Source organism: Diuraphis noxia, unplaced genomic scaffold (assembly GCF_037042655.1).
Source record: "Diuraphis noxia isolate RWA-SAM2 unplaced genomic scaffold, SU_Dnox_SAM2 contig0003, whole genome shotgun sequence".
Taxonomy (NCBI): Eukaryota; Metazoa; Arthropoda; class Insecta; order Hemiptera; family Aphididae; genus Diuraphis; species Diuraphis noxia.
This window is the reverse complement of record NW_028301713.1, coordinates 22,459,789-22,479,279: the sequence shown is the minus strand read 5'-3', so window position 1 is coordinate 22,479,279 and position 19,491 is coordinate 22,459,789. Positions and strand designations below refer to the sequence as shown.

At 28.2% G+C, this 19,491-nt stretch overlaps 3 protein-coding genes across 6 annotated transcripts; all 3 read right to left on the bottom strand.

Moving 5' to 3' along the window:
• Window positions 1-393: 393 nt before the first annotated feature.
• Fen1 (Flap structure-specific endonuclease 1) lies at window positions 394-5,712 on the bottom strand. The gene is made up of 8 exons (XM_015513502.2): window positions 5,207-5,712; window positions 5,020-5,122; window positions 4,783-4,949; window positions 4,599-4,708; window positions 3,128-3,331; window positions 2,835-3,053; window positions 1,222-1,398; window positions 394-668 (listed from the first exon to the last, which is right to left on the bottom strand). Exons 1-8 carry the CDS (start codon window positions 5,286-5,288, stop codon window positions 588-590), a joined length of 1,143 nt encoding a protein of 380 aa, XP_015368988.1. The 5' UTR covers window positions 5,289-5,712; the 3' UTR covers window positions 394-587.
• A 678-nt stretch (window positions 5,713-6,390) lies between these two features.
• LOC149057053 (uncharacterized) lies at window positions 6,391-9,232 on the bottom strand. The gene is made up of 2 exons (XM_089224378.1): window positions 8,610-9,232; window positions 6,391-7,563 (listed from the first exon to the last, which is right to left on the bottom strand). Exons 1-2 carry the CDS (start codon window positions 8,961-8,963, stop codon window positions 7,030-7,032), a joined length of 888 nt encoding a protein of 295 aa, XP_089080504.1. The 5' UTR covers window positions 8,964-9,232; the 3' UTR covers window positions 6,391-7,029.
• A 1,841-nt stretch (window positions 9,233-11,073) lies between these two features.
• LOC107165323 (uncharacterized) lies at window positions 11,074-13,650 on the bottom strand. Of its 4 annotated transcripts, none has more exons than XM_089224372.1 (4): window positions 13,214-13,650; window positions 12,749-12,780; window positions 12,509-12,676; window positions 11,074-12,452 (listed from the first exon to the last, which is right to left on the bottom strand). In XM_089224372.1, the coding sequence occupies exons 3-4, from the start codon at window positions 12,670-12,672 to the stop codon at window positions 11,534-11,536; spliced, it is 1,083 nt and encodes a 360-aa protein (XP_089080498.1). In that variant the 5' UTR covers window positions 12,673-12,676; window positions 12,749-12,780; window positions 13,214-13,650; the 3' UTR covers window positions 11,074-11,533. The 4 variants fall into 4 exon arrangements, with proteins under 4 accessions (XP_089080498.1, XP_015368992.2, XP_015368991.2 ...); XM_015513506.2 differs by lacking the exon at window positions 12,749-12,780 and having other exon boundaries at window positions 11,074-12,159; window positions 12,244-12,452; window positions 13,214-13,649; XM_015513505.2 differs by lacking the exon at window positions 12,749-12,780 and having other exon boundaries at window positions 11,074-12,440.
• Between the last annotated feature and the right edge of the window lie 5,841 nt (window positions 13,651-19,491).

The following is a 19,491-nucleotide window of genomic DNA, read 5'->3' as shown; positions in this document are numbered from 1 at the left end:
CTAAGGTTCAAATGTTCAATACTTCAATCAATTTACGCAATAGATGAAATTATATAGTAACATTATGATATTGTTATTATTCATTATTTAATTAAAATTAAATAAATATATTTTATTCTGCGATTCAATGGCAGTTAATCATCATTGTGTTCTAACATTTGTATACAACTTGAAGTTTTCGTATAGATTTTGCAATTTCACAAAATTAGGTATGATGGATCAATTTTCTTTTAACAAAGTTAAATAATTTGACATTAGTATTGAATAGATATAAATATATTCTATTACTTACCAAATAGTTAACCAGCTAAATGGTGTCAGCATACAAAAAAATATTAATAAAAATAAATTCTTAGGCAATTGTGCCAAATGGCAAAAATTCAATAAAATATATAATATTATAAGAAAAGATCTTTTATTGCCAAAAAAACCTGATATAAAAGTAAACTTGAGTAGCTTACAAACTAAAAATCTGTAGACCATTATAGAAACTAGAAAAACGCATAAATCTCTGGTCTAAATCTAATATTTAATTGTGTGTTAATTACAAATAAAAAAAATTAATAAATAAATGAAATTTAAGTAGCTTATTTTGGTCTACCCCGTTTGCTGTAATTTCCCTTCTTTGCTTTCTTGCTGGCTTCTGCTGCTGCTTTTGCTTCTTCAGCCTAAGTATAAAAAATACATTATGTAGTTGTTTGTTAGAAAAAAAAATCAATATTAATTTAATTTATTACAAATTTTCCATATAAAAAAACGTATTAAAATAAAAATTGTACAAATATAGATATTAGTATACTTTGTCTCATAAAAGAGACAAGAGAACTTTAGCCTACAGCTACTTGTGCACGGTTGTGGCTTACAAACACACACAATTCGGTTTTTCTACACCTAACCTTGTGAAACGCTTCGCCATATCAGAACTGGTCCCAATGGTAGCATAGGATATGTTGAATCAGTAAGTTCTATAGTCTTGAGGTATCTAACCTAACCTAACATTTTTATTTAAAAATTGCAATAGTTGAGATAATCCAGTTTTGGATCTAAGGAAGTCAAGATAGCAGAAAGTAACATTACTTTTTTACTTTCTAGTTAATAAATATTGATTTAATTAGTACCTACAATATAATATATTTTGTATAAAAATGTAAACATAATTTTCAAAAAACTCTTAAAACTTATTTATTATATTATGTTGTTCTAATAAATAAGTTAGCTTACTTTACGCTTATTTGGTGTTGAAGAGAATGAAAAAAATGAATCCAACCTGCCTTGAGTTGTACCAGATCGTGCTTTGATTAGCTTCTTAGCTCCATTCCTGACTCTGTCTTCATTAAATCCTCTATTACCACATAAAAATTTTACCAAGCCTTCTTCATCTGGATCCACCCATTTTAACTAAAACATTTATCCTAATGTAAATATAGTGACACTTCTATAATATTGATACATTTTATGAGAAAAAAAAGAATATTAGTTTAAGAGGACGTTATACCTGCCTATCTTGTCTGTCTTACAAGTGCATAACAGCAATTTTTACACTCGATAGAATATGTATAGCTCTGTTTAAAATGTAGAGTAAATTTACCTCTTATAAAAAGCAAACATTATTATCGAGGACTTCTCATGGGCTTTTTATTATATTTTAAGTGATGAGTATTTTAATATACTCAATTTACAATTTTAAAATAACTTGCTTTAATAAAAAGCCAAAGCGAAGTCCTCGAATAATAATGTCACCTTTAATTTTTATAAGAGATCAATTCAATCTAAATTTTAAACTCATGGGGCTAAACATGATCTACTGAGTGTAAAATTTGTTATGTTACGCACTTGTAAGACGGAGAAAACACACGGGGGTATAACATCCTCTTAAAAGCATGTGATCCATAAGACACTTGTTATTTCAAAAACTAGAACATTATTAAAAATTGTTTTTTTAAATTATTTTAATTCATTAAATAACATTTTTCTAGAACACCATATATTTTACTATACAATTTATATCATAGTAATAATATCATGCATTAATACCTTATCCCAAAACAATGAATCTTTGGGTACTATGTGAAATCAAATTTCGAACAGGATGAGTAGCTTAGGAGTTATAAATATTTAAAGTTTAGATGGGTAAAAAGTAGTGGTGGGCATATCCAAATTTCAATAATCTGAATTAATCAACTAAATTTTTTTGTTCAATGACTTTTTTTATATACTAATATTTTAATTCTATAATTTTTGGTATACCAAATTTCGAACATATTTTAAGCATAGTGATATCATACAACTTAAGTATTAATTTATTGTTAAATGTTCATTATAATAAAATAAAATAATTTATTTTAACATGCATTAAAAATAATTGTGTCTTAAGTCACATAAAAAGTAAATCCATAAATCTGGATAATAATTTGATTCAAATTCGGAATTGGATAATTCAGATATTCGGATTTCATGTCCATCCCTAGTATAAAGATCAAAAACAATTTCTATGTGTGATAGAATATTGACATAATATTTCTTGGTATTCCTCACAATTACACAAAAATAACTATATAGTTTGATAATTCCTCAATTTACAAGTCATGCTACAAATTTTGAACATCTATCCTACTTCCAACTGATGATATTAATGCTACAACACTTCTAGCCTATATAACTTTTAATATCCTTTTTGCTTTAACTGCTCACAAATTTATTGTATAATAGTTTGTATCTATCAAGCTACACCTAATATAATATAATAATAATAATTATAAAACCTACCCTAACCTAACTTCAATTTATTGTTTTGGGCTTTTCTCATATTTAGGAAAAATAAAATAAAATATTACATCTATAGTTTCAGGATCTGTTATTTCTGGTTCAATAAATAATCTTCGAGCTTCTTTATATGGCCAATCTTCAGGTACTTGATATTTTTTGGTATCTAAATTTTCAATTATTTTTTCTAAGGATTTGTATTGTCGCATTAGCTCAATGGCACGTTTTGGACCAACCCCTTTAATACTGTTACAGTAATCACATCCTAACAGTATACACAGATCTATGAACTAAAAATAAAAATACATAATAAAAATATATTTTTGTGTTTATGATACCAAAAGTAATATTTAATTAAAACTACTTCATCTTTAGACATTTCCATTGTTTCCAATACTAAATCTAATTGAAACTCTTGAATTGGCATTTTTCTGGCTTCACTAAATGTCATATGACGTAACAACACAGGAGAACCAAACGTTAAAGCATCCATATCCTCAGTAGCAGTGGCGTAAACTTTACCAGCTTTTACCATAGCTGCACATTGTGCTTCAGCTTCACATGGAGCCTATAAAATAAATAATTTTATCTTGATATTTTTTAGACTAAAAGACAGATTATTATTTGATTTACTATCTAACTATTTGTATTATTATAAAGCAAAATATTTTTCATACTATAAATTTGTATAACAATTGGTTTAGGATTTTAATTAGCAAAGATAAACAAAATGATGTTAAACTTTTAAATTAAATTATTTATTAGGGTAGGGTACAACTGAAAATACCTAATTGGAAAATTTAAAAATACAGCGATGTGCAGTGTATTTTTTACTAAGTAATGACAAAATGTAATAATTCTAGTCTTAGTTCTATTTAACTGTATTAAAACAATATAATATGAAAAAAACAAAACTACCTACTACTACTAGAATGAAATAAAATAAATTGAAGTTATAGTTACTAATATAAAAATTAATTATATTATTTATTTTATTTAAAAAAATAAGAGCTGAAGCTGCATCAATATACAGTGTGATCACAATAAGTGGAAACACTCAATAACTATGTGTAGGCTTCATATATTTCAATTCTGCTTTTTCGGCTAACTAATAAACATTATTATACACTTATTTTAATCACACTGTATAACTATAAATACTAATTTAATAATTTATAACATAATATACGGTCAAAAAGATATGACCAAAACCATTAACAATAGTTATCAAACACAGAATTCAACAAAACTTCCATTTAGAGGATGTGAATATGTGATACCCGCGTGTGTTGTACAGAACACTGTAGCTCTGTTAGTTTAAAATTTAGAGTGAATTTACCTCTAAAAATAAAATTTAAAGGTAATATTATTATAGAGGGCTTCACATAGGCTTTTTATTATATTTTAATTTTAAAGTAAGTTATGAGTATTTTAAAATTGTAAATTATATATCTTAAAATACTCATAACTTAAAATTAAAATATTATTAAATGCCTATGAGAAGCTCTAGACAAAAATCTTTTTTTTAAATTTTATTAGAGGTCAATTCACTCTAACTTTTAAACTAACAGAGCTACACGTGTTCTGCCGAAAATAAAATTTGGTATGTTACGTTCTTGGAAGACAGAGACAACACATACGGGTATCACGTCTTCTTACAAATGTATGATTAACATAGTCAAGTGCTTTGGTAAAATTCATTATATTGCATCAACCTATAAACAATTTTTAAAAGCATATAATACATAATTGGAAAAAACAAGGTTGTTAATATTACTGTGTTTATCAATAGAAGTTTATAGATATTAGATAAGGTATAAAAATGTGAGACGTACTTCTACAAAAGGAACTCCCATTAATTTTAGTAGTTCTTTGCATTCGGTTGTATGAGTTGATGTTACTTTTACCAATCGTTTACTGAATTTGTCAATTCCAGTAGCATCACCTAGAAAACAATAAATACAAATTAGATTATAATAGATTATAATCAAGCCTAATAATCATAGTATGTTACAATACCGGCTTCTTCTGCTTTTTCCAAAGATTTTTGTGCTTCCTGCCTCCTATCAGCTCGTTTTTCTAATTCTGATGATTTCATTTGTGGTGGTTTACCATCAAATACATATACTGGTTTAATACCATTTTCCAAAAGTCTTATTGTACGATAGAATGTACCCATAATATGACTGGAATAAAAACATACACATATTTCATAGATTTTATTAAGCATTATGATGTTTGAGATTAATAAAATACCTTGTAGTTTCACCATCAGCGCTTGTTAGTTGTGCTCCCTCACTGCGGACTGCAATCAAAAACTGATAAAGACTCATAGAAGCGTCAATCGCGATTTTGCGCCCTGAAAAAATTAAGAATAACAAATATAAGATAAATGCTTAGTGTTATAGTTTAGTAATTTGTATTAAAACTTTTTGTTTACTACCAAAATGATTTTTAATTTCGTTTTCTTTGATGGCATTTGGAGCAAAGTCTGCTATAAGTTTCGCTAAACCGGTAATACCCATAACGAAATTTTTATTAATCTAGATTTAACTCTTCGACAAAAATGTGATTATTTAATCAGCTTTCGACGTAGCACTCTAATGACATTAATACCATTGATTAAAACACTGTAATTAATTCTTGAATCATGCATAGATTATTTCGAAACGACGAAACTTTAAACACGATAGAAACAACACTACACTACTAGAGAAGGTAATAGTTTAGATGGATAATTAGAGCTTTAATTTTCTAAGACCTGAGTGACTGGTGTATGTCGTATTGTTGACTGCTGAGCAAACTGAGCAAAGAAAATAATAACGAAGAGCGACAAGTGAATAAGTGAAAAGTGACAATGTAATAACTAATAACTAGGCACTAGGCAGCTGAGTAGTGAGTTAGTGAGTTCGCCATAAAAAATTAAACACGGTAAAATATATACAAACATTTTAGCGGCAAAATACAAAACCCAGATTAAAGATAAAGAATTTTTGAGGTTATACCATAACTGTCCATAACGCATAGATAATAGCTTTAAGGTATACCATAAAATATTCTATGGGTATACCATAGGTCAATGTTATTTTACGACGTATTATACTATTATCAATAAAGATAGAGACAGAAAAACCCAAAGCTTAGTGCTTAAGCGTCGATTACATTGAGCGAGTTTACAAGCTGATAGTTGGCAAATTCACTATCTGCTAGTAAACTCGCCTAGTGTAATCATGTTCACTAGCCAACTAGCAGATTGTTAACTATCCGCGAGTAAAGTTGAAAGCTGGTCTACTTTATTCGCTACTCGCTGGCGTTTATGGTTTCAGTGTCGACAAAATGTCGACGGAAATTGTACGTGCGGGTGTCATTATTTTAGCTAATGCTATCAAAAAGGAGTTAAAAAAAAAAGAAAAGCGGAAAAGGCAAAGAAATATATGGGTGAAACAATGGATAGGCAGACGCGAGATGTATGGTGCATCGAGCAGTTTACTGAAAGAGTTGAAGGACGAAGACGCTTCAGCTTATCGCAATATTTTGAGATTAGACTGTACCCATTTTGAAGATTTACTGAAGATGGTAGATGGAATGCTCAAAAAAGAAGATACAGTTATGAGAATGGCAATCCCAGTAATCACAAAACTTGAAGTAACACTACGTTATCTAGCAACTGGCGATTCTTTTAAGTCTCTGCAATACCTTTTTCGAGTTCCCGAATCGACTATATCGATATTTTTGCCTGAAGTGCTATCGGCGATTTCTTTCGTCCTTCGACCATTCATTGAGGTATGTAAAAATTAATTTAAAAATGCCATTTTAAAATAATTTCTATATTTCTTGTAATGTAAGATAAATTGACACAAGACTGAAATAAAAAAAATAATATTTGTATAACTAATACATTAGTATTTAAAATTTGTCTCAAATATTATATTACAAGTATTTAAGTAATATTCGAATACCACAAATTTTTTTTAGTAGTATTCTATATACTTTTTCAAATTGATTTTAAATACTACTCAAATATTTTTTTTAAGAATTTTTTTAAACAGTTGTAGGTAGTTACAGGTATAGGTATGCAAAATATATTAAATTACATTCTAAAAAAAATACATAAACCACTATAAATAGGTTAAGCCCCCCTTTACCATTGAAAATAATATATAAAACATGATTTTCAATTAATTTGCGAACTAAAACAGTACGTTTTTTTAAAGAAATGTATTTAATAAAAATATAGTTACAATATTTATATGTAAATATTTAGTATTACAGCGAACTTGGTCCAAATGTTTGAAACATAACCTGTTTTAAAACATCATCGTCATTTGAGGAGGTAGACAATGAATAGTCAGAAGATGGTGAAAATGGGACTGGTGAAAATGGAACATGACTTGCTTCTCGGGAATTTAAATTAACTGTAGGCTCCAAAGATGTTAGCTTAGAACGAATGATAGAATTCTGAATTTCCTGTTGTAGTAAAATTGCTTGTCGCTGCGGCAACTGACGAAGCTCGGCCGCCACAAACTTTCCGAACTGGTCATATGGCTTCTCCTCTGCTGCAGACTGTGCAATTTTGTCCAATTGCTGAATCGCGACTGATATTTCAGAATTTGAGTTTTCGTCGGATACTACTCGTTTTTTGACCCTTTTCACTGATGCTGCTGGTGGTCTCATTTCTGTTGATTGCTTCTCTTTGTGGAGTTCTTTTGGGCAGCTGCTTTCGTTGTTAGACACATCATATTCCGAGCAGTTTTGACCGTCCTCATCTGGCTCTATTTCTTCACTGTTTTGCGATAGCTCCTAGAAATAGTACAAAAATGATAATGCACAAATAAAGTAGATTTATTAAATAAATTTCGCAACGATGAGTTAATAAATAACATAATATATTACACATATATATTTATTTTTATAATATTTATTATTTATTAATAATATGTTAACTGATTTAATTTATTAATCTTATTATTTGCAGGTACCTAAAGTAGTTGATGAATGGAAAGAAATCGAAAATAAATTTTCCCAACGTTGGAATTTCCCTAGATGTGTCGGGGCCATTGATGGGAAACACGTAATTATCAAAAGACCTCCTTGTTCCGGTTCAACCTACTTTAATTACAAAAAAACCTATAGCATCATATTATTTGCCATGGTTGATGCCGATTATTGCTTTACTTATATTGACGTAGGTGGCAATGGACGCGCAAGTGACAGCGCAATATTTAGAGATAGTACTTTAAATATTGCAATGGAAAGTAATACTCTTGGAATACCTGACCATGCTGTTATTATTGGAGATGATGCATTCCCTTTAAGAACAAATCTTTTGAAACCTTATAGTAAAACTGGGCTAAGTGATATGGAAAAGGTATTTAATTATCGTCTTTCACGTGCCAGAAGAGTTGTTGAGAATGCTTTTGGCATACTTGCATGGAGATTCAGAATATTTTCAAGACCAATAGATTTAAAACCCGAAACTACTGATAAAGTAATTTGGGCAGCTTGCAGTCTTCATAATTGGTTACGAAAGACTGCTCCAGGAAATTACTTACCTTCACAAGCAGTAGATAGAGAGGATTTAAATACTGGAAATATAACACCTGGACTATGGAGGGAAAATGCAAACATTTTGCAACCTATTAATAATTTAGGCAGCAATAATTACAAACGTGCTGCTGAGGATGTCAGACGAGCATATGCTACCCACTTCATAGAAGAAAATCCTCTGCCGTGGCAGTGGGAGAAAGTTGGAATAACAATTTAAATAATAAATATAAAATGATCTGTTAATTATTATTAATTTATAAATACCTAAATATTCATTAAAAATAAAAATTTTTACTCACCAAATTTGATTTGCTATTTCTTGTACTCAAAACCTCTGACAAATAATTTGCTTCGTTAAACCAAGCAAGCTTTGGTGAATAAACTTCTTCGGTACCACTTCCACTTTTCTTGCTTTTTTCAATTTTGTGTAGTTCTTGTCTGTACACATCTTTAATGGATTTGATTCTAGCCTTCAATTGCTTTACATCCATTTCTCCAATTAACTGATTTTCATTAAGTTCATTATAAAAACGTTGGAAAATTTCATTTTTTAATTTTGTGTTGCAATAGTCTTTATCTTTTATATTCCATAACAAATGGTACTGTTGGTACACATTAAGAAATTGTATAATATTACTTGTGTTCCACTTCATTTTAACAGTAGTTACAAGCAGAAATGTCGATTAAAAATCGTAATATTAGTTTAATTAAAACGTAGGTACCTAATATTCACAACGGCAAACCGCCTCGGGGTAGTACACGTGGTTTTTACTCGCTAGCTAGTTGGCTACTGAGCGAGTAGTACACGTTTTGCGTGTAATCATTACAATCGCACTAGCCGACTAGTCCGCTTCTTAAATAGCCAACTATCAGCTTGTAAACTCGCTCAATGTAATCGACGCTTTAGATCATTTGACATTTACTATAAGTATATGATCTAAGACCCAAACCCAAAGTATTCGCTATTTCTTTCTAACACATAAACCATAGCACAGAAAAAAGATTATATAAATTGAGAGTAGAGACTAGAGAGGTTGAGACTTGAGACTTTGAGACTTTGATTATTTGAGTTGACCTTTTATGAAAATTAAAGCCAACATTATTATGGAAATATGGAGGGCTTCTCATAGGCTTCTTATTATATTTTAATTTTAAACTAACGGAGGTAAACGTGATCTGCTGAGCGTAAAATTTGCTATGTTATGCAATTGTAAGACGGAGACAACACATGCTGGTTTAGTATCTTTTTTTATTATCCTCAATTATTAATTATATTATTTACTTCAAAATAAATATTTTTTTTTTTCAAGAGTTATATATTTATCCTATAGTTATGATAGAAGTCTATAAATTGCAATAATTCTGTACAGTAGAACCTCGATTACCCATACTAATTGGGACGAATGTAGGAAAAAAAAGCCACGGGAAAAATAATCCACAGAAAAATAGGCAACGGAAAAAAAATCAAATTACAATAATTAAATATTATAAAACGATTAAAATTAAAGTATTAAATTAGGTATTATTTTAAAAAAATTTACACATTATTGGTCATATTGTATATATGTATATAATTATTAATACACAGGTTATATGTTATTATTCATAGTAATAAATATATTTTAGATTCTAAACACTTGCTTAACAACTTTATGATGTTAAAAAATTCTTTATTATATCAATGAGTTTGAAGACCTTATATGTCAGAAACACTTTAATAAATAAAAAAAAAAGATTCTAAACAGCAATGAATGTATTGATTTTATTAAACAAAAAATTTAAATTTAAAATATACATAAATTGATTTATTTCAAGATAGCATATAGTTCATACTGCAATATATACATTTAAAAAAAAATCACCCTATACAAAGTATATACATAATACTTATACAGTTTTACTTATCTAGGCTGTAAAACATAAATCAGTTGATTTCAAGATGATATCTACAAAATATTATATTATTTTTATTTAATGTATATTATAATATTAACAATTTTATTTTTATACATGAATATGGAAAATACAGTATGATCAACTGTGTTAAAAATTTTAAATTAATTAACATTCAACCTGTGTATAAATAATTTTATATATAGGTATATATATATAATATATATATGTATATAGTATATTGTATACAATATGACCAATGTTTAAAAATTTTGAATAATACTTTAGATTTTATTTTTTATATATATTTAATTATTGTAATTTTACTTTTTTTTCCGTGGCTTATTTTTCTAATGGCTTTTTTCCGTGAATTTTTTTTCTTAGATTTTTTTTTCTGACTACCTATTAACACCGTACAATTGCTAATTATTTAATTATCAAATTTGATTCTAATTAATCTGATTGTTAACAGAGATTTTATTCTTCATGTATACAGACATACAGCTTAATTAATATTTTAGTGTTTAGATTGTGATAATAACCTAGCCAGCTAAATAGATATTAAAGGATTACATAAAACCATGAATTAGAATTCAAATTTATTTAATAAAGAAAAAGCAAGATAATGGAAAAACGCTAAGAATGACAATAACATTAATAAATAACAATATTGCAATCAATTCAAATATATAAGTGTACATTCGGTACAATTTATGATTATTATAAGTATTGAAATAAATGAACAATTTCTAATATTAAGTTATTATGTTATCCTATTTTGTGAATACATTTCAGTTGTTTTATTTTTAAAGAGCATTTAAGGACAAAAATTCCATAATCTATATAATAAACAATGAAACATTGAAAATATTTCAATTCTCAAAATAATTTTTATTTTACACAAAGCAATTTTTAAATGAAAATAATAGAATGTTCATTAAAATGAGTAAAATTACTTATCTACTATAAATAAATTAATACCTATTACAATTTGTAGACTACAAATAAAATAATTATAATTATAAAATAAAATCTTGATGTTTAAGTATTAATATAATTAAAATTAAATTAAGTAAAAATAACTAATGAAAAAGCCATAAATTATTGATTCTGTACACATTACAAATAGGTAAAAATTGTATTTAAAATATTAGAATTTGTAACACTATGTATATATAGGAAAGAAGTTTTATATAAAACGTTTAATATATTTACAGAACTAATAAGTAAGTATTTAAAAATATACAAAAAAACACATAATAACCTAATAAGTAATTAGTTTTTTTAGGCTATAATGTGTATTTAAGCAACATTAGATTTAGATAAAACATCAGACATTAACCATGTGTGTTTTTTGGTGATATTTGAAATGACTTGAGCTGGTAAAAGATTTTAAGCAAATTTCGCATTTGAATGGTCTGTGGCCAGTATGTGTGCGGTAATGAACAACTAGTCCACCAGCGCTAGAAAATAATTTATCACATACATCACACTTCAATGTTTTCTTATCATTTGAAATCACATGCGATTTTTGGTGGTATTTAAAATGACTGGAACTGGTAAATGACTTAAAGCAAACTTCACACTTGAATGGACGATCACCAGTATGCATTCTGTAATGAACTACAAGACCACCTGAACTGGAGAACAATTTGTTACAAACATCACATTTCAAGTTTTTTTTTGTAATCAACTGTGAATGAGATTTCTGATGATACTTGCAGTGACTGGAACTAGTAAATGTTTTAAAACATACATCACACTTAAATGGCCGGTCACCAGTATGAGATCGGTAGTGAACAGTCAGACCACCAATGCTGGAGAATAGTTTGTCACATACATCACATTTCAACGGTTTTGTATCTTGTAAAAAGTGATGAGTTCTCTGATGGTATAAGATACCATTAGCACAAGAATATTCTTTGTTGCACACATGACATTTAAATGGCTTATCTCCTGAATGTACACGCATGTGATAATTGTAATGACTTGAATTTGAGAAAGTTTTATTACATAAATCACATTTGAAAGGTTTGTTACCTGTATGTGTTCTGTAATGGACAGTCAAACCACCAGAACTAGAGAACGATTTTTTGCACACATCACATTTAAACGGTTTAGCTTTAATCTCAGCTTTTTTCAATCCAAACTCGTGTAAATGCTTTTTGGTGTCTACGTTTTGACCCATTTCTTTAGGTGTAGAGAATTGTCCATTTAGCAATGTGCTATTTCTATGACTGAAATCAAAACTATACATCATATTTAGTTAATAGATAAACAAAACTATAGTTAATTTTAATCTTACTGGGGAGGTCTGAATAAGTCATTTCTATTAAATCGAAATGCTGGACTGATTTCTATTTCACTCTCAAATAGACTACTGTTGAACATTTCTCTATCAAATCTGATAGTTAACCGAGCACTAGAATTCAATTCATAGGCACTAGATGGTAGACCAAATGTTGGCATGTGACTGTAAATAGAATAAGAAAATGCTAGAGATTAATATCATTTTATAAATAATCTTTATAAGAGTATACATTACATTTTTTAATGTCACTTTCATACTGCAATTAACTAGTTAAAAATAAATGATGAATAATTATTTACAAATTATTATATTAAAGTAGTAATATGATTAGAATTAAGTTAAAAATCTAAAATAATAATATAATTACTGTAATAAGTTATAATTATATTGTAATATTAACAAATCCCTAATGTTGTGTTACATAAAAAATTGATTAATTAATAGTTAACTAAAATTTGAATGGACTATTAAGTCATTGATGATTCATTAATTGCTTAGTGATTGTTTGTGCGACCCGGCATAAAAATAGTTAATTGATAATAAACAGAATAAACTATTTTCTGACCTCTAAACCACACCTTGAAGGACTAAGCCTTAGGTATAACAGATACATAAAAATAGAATATTCTTAGATACCTTCTTTCATCAGTTAGCCAGTTTACAGTTACAATTTATTTAAACTGATTACATAAATTTTACCTCATATTGTTGATCAAGGATCCGTGGCTCGCAGAACGATCTTGTTTGATGTTCTCCACGGCATCAGTAACCCGCGCCGTCGACACTAGATGATTGGTTTCCATTTTTAGGGCTGACCGATTTAATAACAGAATTCCATTTTCAGAATCATGTAAAAAACATGAAACGTAAGCTTCAATGATAGACAAAACCAATACTGCCTATAATATAGACGAATATTGCTTATTCCTTGTCAATGAACACCAGAACACAATCACATATTATCATGACAAGCGTTCTCAGAATATATTATTACACTGAGTATATGAAACGAAAAATGTGAATGAAAAATTATTATTTCTTTTAGTTAAAAAATATTTCACTAATAAAGATTAAAAACAGTTTTCAATATTTTGTTAAATTCATAGTTCACAATATTCACTAATAGGTATCATACTATCATGTTATTCGTATTATCGTAATTGTATCATATAAACAATAAAACCGACTCAGTGTAATTTTGATAAGAACTGAGCTACTGAGCGTTCTTCTGTTGAACAACAGAATATTGTTGAACTACCCAGGTAACAAGTATGAAATATTGCTAACTATTGAAAATTTAAAATGGTAACCATGAATAAATTAAAGATATTTGTCTGTATGTTATTTTAATATTATTATAAAAATTATTGTGTGTTTGATAATATTACCTAATCGATAATCTCGGAAACCACGAAACATTTCGAAGCATATTATATTATTTACATAATATTAGCCATTAGTTTCGGTTGGTCGGTTGGTGTCAGGGTTGGACTAGGTGGTAGGCGGGTAGGCTACTGGAGCACCGAGTCGTGCCTCATCTGTGAGCCGTTATAATTTCGGTTAAATAAAACCACTTGGATGTTTTTGTGGACCAAATGCAGTTTAGTAGCCACGTGAATTTTTCGATTTTTTCCCCCTAAAATGTGTGTTTTAAAGCACTGAACACACAAGTCTTATTCTAAAATTCTCGCAAATCATTATTTTGGAAGTTATACCAAAAAAACTATAAAACATTAATTTTTTCAAAAATACGTGATGTCTACGAAAAAAACTACTTTTTGATTTATTTTTTTAAATTAATAACAGTTAAATAACAAAATTATCAAGTATAGAGGCTCCCTTCGCCTGCCGGCTCCGGTCGCCAAACTCGGGGTCCTCCGGACCCTCATTAGATGGGGGCTCGGCCCCCAAACCCCCCAGGGCTAAAATAGCTAACCTAATCGGGAGAGGGGGTTGGCAGCCCCTACGATGTCGCGGGGGGAGCATACCTGCCCTTCGGCCAGACGGGTAACCTAACTTCACCACCCTTATCCCTTAACTTAACCTAACCGGCCGCCAGATTCAACCGCCTAATGCATAAAGATTTTAATTATCGTACCTACTTGCTGTTTAAAAATTCAAAAATTTGATTAATAAATTTAAGTCAAAAATGTTTTTTTTTATTTTGTCAATATTATACTTATTGAAAAGGGGTTTTATGTTCAAATATATCATACAACTCAATAAAATTAACAAATTACATTTTAAAATGATATGTTGTCGTAACTGTAACAAAAACTGTAGTGATCTGGAGTACGCTGTACGCATATACTCACTAACATAGTAATCGTCAAACAATAATATTTAATACGAAAATAAAACATTATCAGTTCTATTACCTTTTGAAAGTCGTTAATTATAATAATCTTAGTAATAAAATAATATAATTAATAATAGGCGACAATCCAATACGAAAACGTAGGAAAGCAAAGTATACAGCGTTTGGCGAATTTATGGGCGTAAATGCGTAAAATCGTAACCTTTGGTAAGATATAACTTCCAAAATAATGATTTGCGAGAATTTTGGAATAAGACTCTTGTGTTCAGTGCCTTAAAACACACATTTTGGAGGGGAAAAAATCGCGTGGGAACTAAACTGCATTTATACCTACCGTTTTTGTTTTTAATTTAATGCATCTTTCTTCTATTATCTATTTATTCTATTCTTATAAGAAAAAATCTTTAAAAAACGAATAAGTGAATGTCGCTCTGGCTCTGCTGTACAGAGTGTACGAGTGGGTTACTGTAATAGGTGGTATTAAATTTGAATTCAATAATATGATATTGTTGAGACATTGAATACCAAAAATGATTCTGAGGGGTGAAGGTTTATCAGTTTAGGATATTTTATACTAGGTAGGTATATCAATTATATTGTTAATTTTTCAAAAAAAATTTTAAAATTACTCAGTCATTTATATTACATACAATTTATTATAAAGTATTAATATAAGTCATTAACAGAATAATAGCATTAACTATTGAAATTAGATTATGAAGTATTAAAGTATACCTACCTAATCTAGAAATTTCAATTACTTTTATATATGTACCTATAGGTACCTACGAATAATATTTTTAAATTAGGTAGGTACAACTAAATATAACTAAAATTGTTATTATTGGTAATTTAATATGTAATTTCATCCAAATTTGAACTTAAAATTAATTTTAAAAAACCAGTGTTTATAAAGTTATTATTTATTCATTTTTTTTGTTACAGAATTAGGTAATTACTTACGTGAAACCTTCAGAGCTGCATTTAACGGGGTGCAAGGGAGAAAGGCAATTGCCTAGGGGTGACAAATTTTATGGTGTTTGATAGGGTGGCATTGAGGACCAACATGAAATAAATAATTAAGGGTGGCATATTTTAATTTGCTCCGAGGCAGCAACATAGCTTAACCCGGCACTGAGAACCTTGTTTAATATTTTCAATCATTAGCCATTAAAGTTAAACATTTTATACATTTTTAACAACTAAAGAATTTATGAATTTTCAATTAACTACATTTTTTCAAAATTTATCCTTTAAATGGTTATAAAAATAAAACGTATGTTTTATATAACCTATGTATTATATAAAGCTACTGAAGTTGAAAATCTAAACATTACTCAGACGACTTATCGTGTACAGACACAAAAAAATAAATACCCATGTATAAAAACACAGATAATCATTGTAAAATCAAACCATTCATCCCTCTGCTCAGTTTTAGGACACTTTTTAAGGGCACCTATAAAAAATTAGAACCACATACAGTTAGTACTATTTCTGGTATAGAAAAAAAATTATGCATATCACATAACTTGTAACACTACAGGTAGTTAAAACTGTTAACAGACATAAATAAAAATAATAATAGTACCTACCTAATAGTTTTTATAATAGATTCGTACTTCGTGAATTTTCTTCAAATCCGGTTCGAACTCTTTTCATGAGTTACAGACAGAAGAACTTGATTTTTGATTTTCTACAATTAATAGCTCGACTTTTCATAATGGTTAATGCAAGGGTTTTCAACTTTAACGTTTTATCACTCGAATCTTGATTATAATCAGCCCATTTTGTAAATAAGTCACACAGGGTGACATAGATAAAATATTTTTTTTTTTAAATGATAAATATGAAAATAATATTATGATTTATAAGTTATACCTAAGTTATAACTCATAGGTTCATAAAGGTTTGTAGTACCTTTACTCGTACAAGTTACTTTTTAACACATTTCAGATTTAGTTTTGTATTTTGGTTTGATGGTGTTTTTTAGAGTGTATAGATTTAATAGATTACCTGTTTTACTGATCTGCTATGTCACCAGACGCGATCACGATTTGCGATCTGAAGTTTTGACTTTTTGAGCAATTTTATTTTATCTTATCTTGTAAAATATATTTCCCGGTTTATTTATACCGTAAAAAAGTGCCCGTGATCGAATCGATTTTTACCAACTTATTTACACCGTATTAAGTATTCACAGTAATAGTAGGTGCAAACTGCAAAGTTTCCGTTTACCTTCTGCTCAGAATCTAAAACAAAATAATTTTTGTTAAAAACGGTTTTTAAGTGAATATTTGAAAATGTATACAAATATTTCAAATCTTAGATATACATAGAAACATTTTTATGATTTTCTAACCAAAATTAATTTGCAAATGTTCTCAATTTATTTACTTCAGATGCTCATATATAATTTATTATTGTGAATTTATACTCAACTTTTTTTTTTTAGTTATACTAACAAAAACTTACGAGGAACGTTGTACTTCATTTTTAAGTATTGTGACATACCTAGCATACAATATTTATCGATATAAATAAAAAAAAACTAATAAAACTTAAAATTGCCTTACGTCTATAAAAAGCGCAAAAATAATTGCAATATTTCGTACATTTTATGGTACATAGAAATGGCTCATATAAACATTTAGTGAAAAATGCATGTATGCGCAGTTGGGGTTTTTTTAGTTACATTCAAAACAAAATAGATTTTTTTTTTGAAAACTGGTCTTGCATAAAAATTTTAGTTTTCCGTGATTTGTTTTTCGATTTTCCCAACGTATTTAAAAATTACTATGAATTCTTAATTTTGACCTTTCAATGCTCAAATAACTTGATTCACTTTCCCATCAGAAAAATTACTAAATTTGAAAATCGAAGCATTATTTTGAGTGTTTATCGTGTACAAAGGCGTCACAGACATAAATATAAATATAAATTACATCGGCTATAATTTTAATTATTCAATAAATTTATGTTTCGAATTTCAAACATATCGTGGAATATTAAACCTACTTACACCTAATGAGAGGTATAAATACAAGCCTTCTTCACTCAGAATCGTTTATCGTGTGCAATTATACCAAATTAATTAATTAATTATTTTATAATATGTATAATATAAAAAATACATAACTACATTATTAGTATAAACATATACATTAATGTGACTAGTGTGACTTTAGCAATGTTAACTGTTATGATACAGTAAACTTGTGTATGTCAATGAAATTATTTACCTATATTTATTTCCTTTTTTTTTATTAATTATTACATAAAAGTGATGCAACATTAAATTTTTAGTAAATTATATGTTATACCCTACAAATAATGGTATTTTTTTTTAAATTCTGAGCGGAGCGAGGAATGTATTGGTTTTACAATGATGTTTATTTCTTTTTTTTTTCTGTTTCTTTTTCTTTTTTATTCTGTAAACACTTTTTTTTCCTCTAAACTCGCTCAAAATTATCAAGTGTAGCATCTTTTCTGAAAGGTAATGTTCTCGAGCTGGTACTTTAAAGATGTAATTTTTCGATTTTCGAAATGGTCTCGAAATAAAAGCGGTTAAAGAAGAAAAAATGTACCACTTCACGATCTTATAATATTATAATTACAGAAGACGTTTTTTTTTTTTTTTTTTTTGAAATAATAACAATATATAATAAGTATAGTAAAAAAAATCCTAGACTGATAAACCGTGTCCACAACGTTTTTCGTATACAATGATATTACATCATTGAATTCAAATTTAATACCATCCATTACTAGTAACCCACTTGTAGAGCGACATCCATTTACTTACCTGCTTTTTTTAAGCTGCTTTAGTCTAAAACTATATTTATTATTATGAAATATTTGTGTCGTTAACATTTTTTTATCCCCACACACTATAAACAATTTAAATACTTTTAATGCAATTTAATTTTTTTAGTTGTATGAGTTGAGTAAATAATGAAGCCACCGGATGTTGTATAAGGTCATGGTTGAAATTTGATATGTATGGCAACATCCCAGCTGGCGTTAGGCTTTGACTTTTAAATTGTAACAAAAATGTATTTATTAAAACATAAAACTACCTACGAAATTGTATTCAATAAGCGCCATTTGTATTTGCGCAAATATCAATATAGACTGTAAATAAATTACTTAGAAAATAGGCATTACATATTATCTTATAACTAGGGCTGGGATTTCGATGCACTTTGCATTGTTTTTTCAAAGCTTACTGTGCAATGCTCGTCTTGTCACAAATTTGTTTTATGTACATTTGAATGAGAATAAGAAAGTTTATTTTGCATTTTTTAGTTTTTAGGTCATTTTCTTAATTTTTTAAGGCATTTTAGAGTTTTGGGAGCATTTTTTGAGTTTTTAGAAACTAAGTGTAAGAAACTTGAACGAAGTCCAGATCTATGAGATTAAGTCTATCCAACTTTGTTTACAACTTTTTTTTTAGATTCATACTAAAACTATGTATTTACAGTTTACACTTGTAATAAATTTTTATAATGTATTTTTTAAAACTTTTTATTGTAATTTATACTAAAATTATTAAAAATAAAAAAATTTGTAGATTTATTGCCCTTTTTTTATAGGGCATTTTTCGGGTTTTTTTAGGTGATTATTTAGAGTTTTTAGGTCATAAAAGCATTTTTTTTTA

Coding starts and splice junctions, on each gene's coding strand:
- LOC149057053 (XM_089224378.1), bottom strand. CDS start 8,963: ATGAAGTGGAACACAAGTAATATTATACAATTTCTTAATGTGTACCAA. Junction 7,564..8,609: donor GAAATAGCAAATCAAATTTG/GTGAGTAAAAAT, acceptor TACTATTTCTAG/GAGCTATCGCAAAACAGTGA.
- LOC107165323 (XM_015513503.2), bottom strand. CDS start 13,317: ATGGAAACCAATCATCTAGTGTCGACGGCGCGGGTTACTGATGCCGTG. Junction 12,677..13,213: donor TCCTTGATCAACAATATGAG/GTAAAATTTATG, acceptor TTCTATTTACAG/TCACATGCCAACATTTGGTC. Junction 12,453..12,508: donor GACTTATTCAGACCTCCCCA/GTAAGATTAAAA, acceptor TATGATGTATAG/TTTTGATTTCAGTCATAGAA.
- Fen1 (XM_015513502.2), bottom strand. CDS start 5,288: ATGGGTATTACCGGTTTAGCGAAACTTATAGCAGACTTTGCTCCAAAT. Junction 4,950..5,019: donor GCTGATGGTGAAACTACAAG/GTATTTTATTAA, acceptor TTTTTATTCCAG/TCATATTATGGGTACATTCT. Junction 669..1,221: donor CAACACCAAATAAGCGTAAA/GTAAGCTAACTT, acceptor TTTTATACTTAG/GCTGAAGAAGCAAAAGCAGC.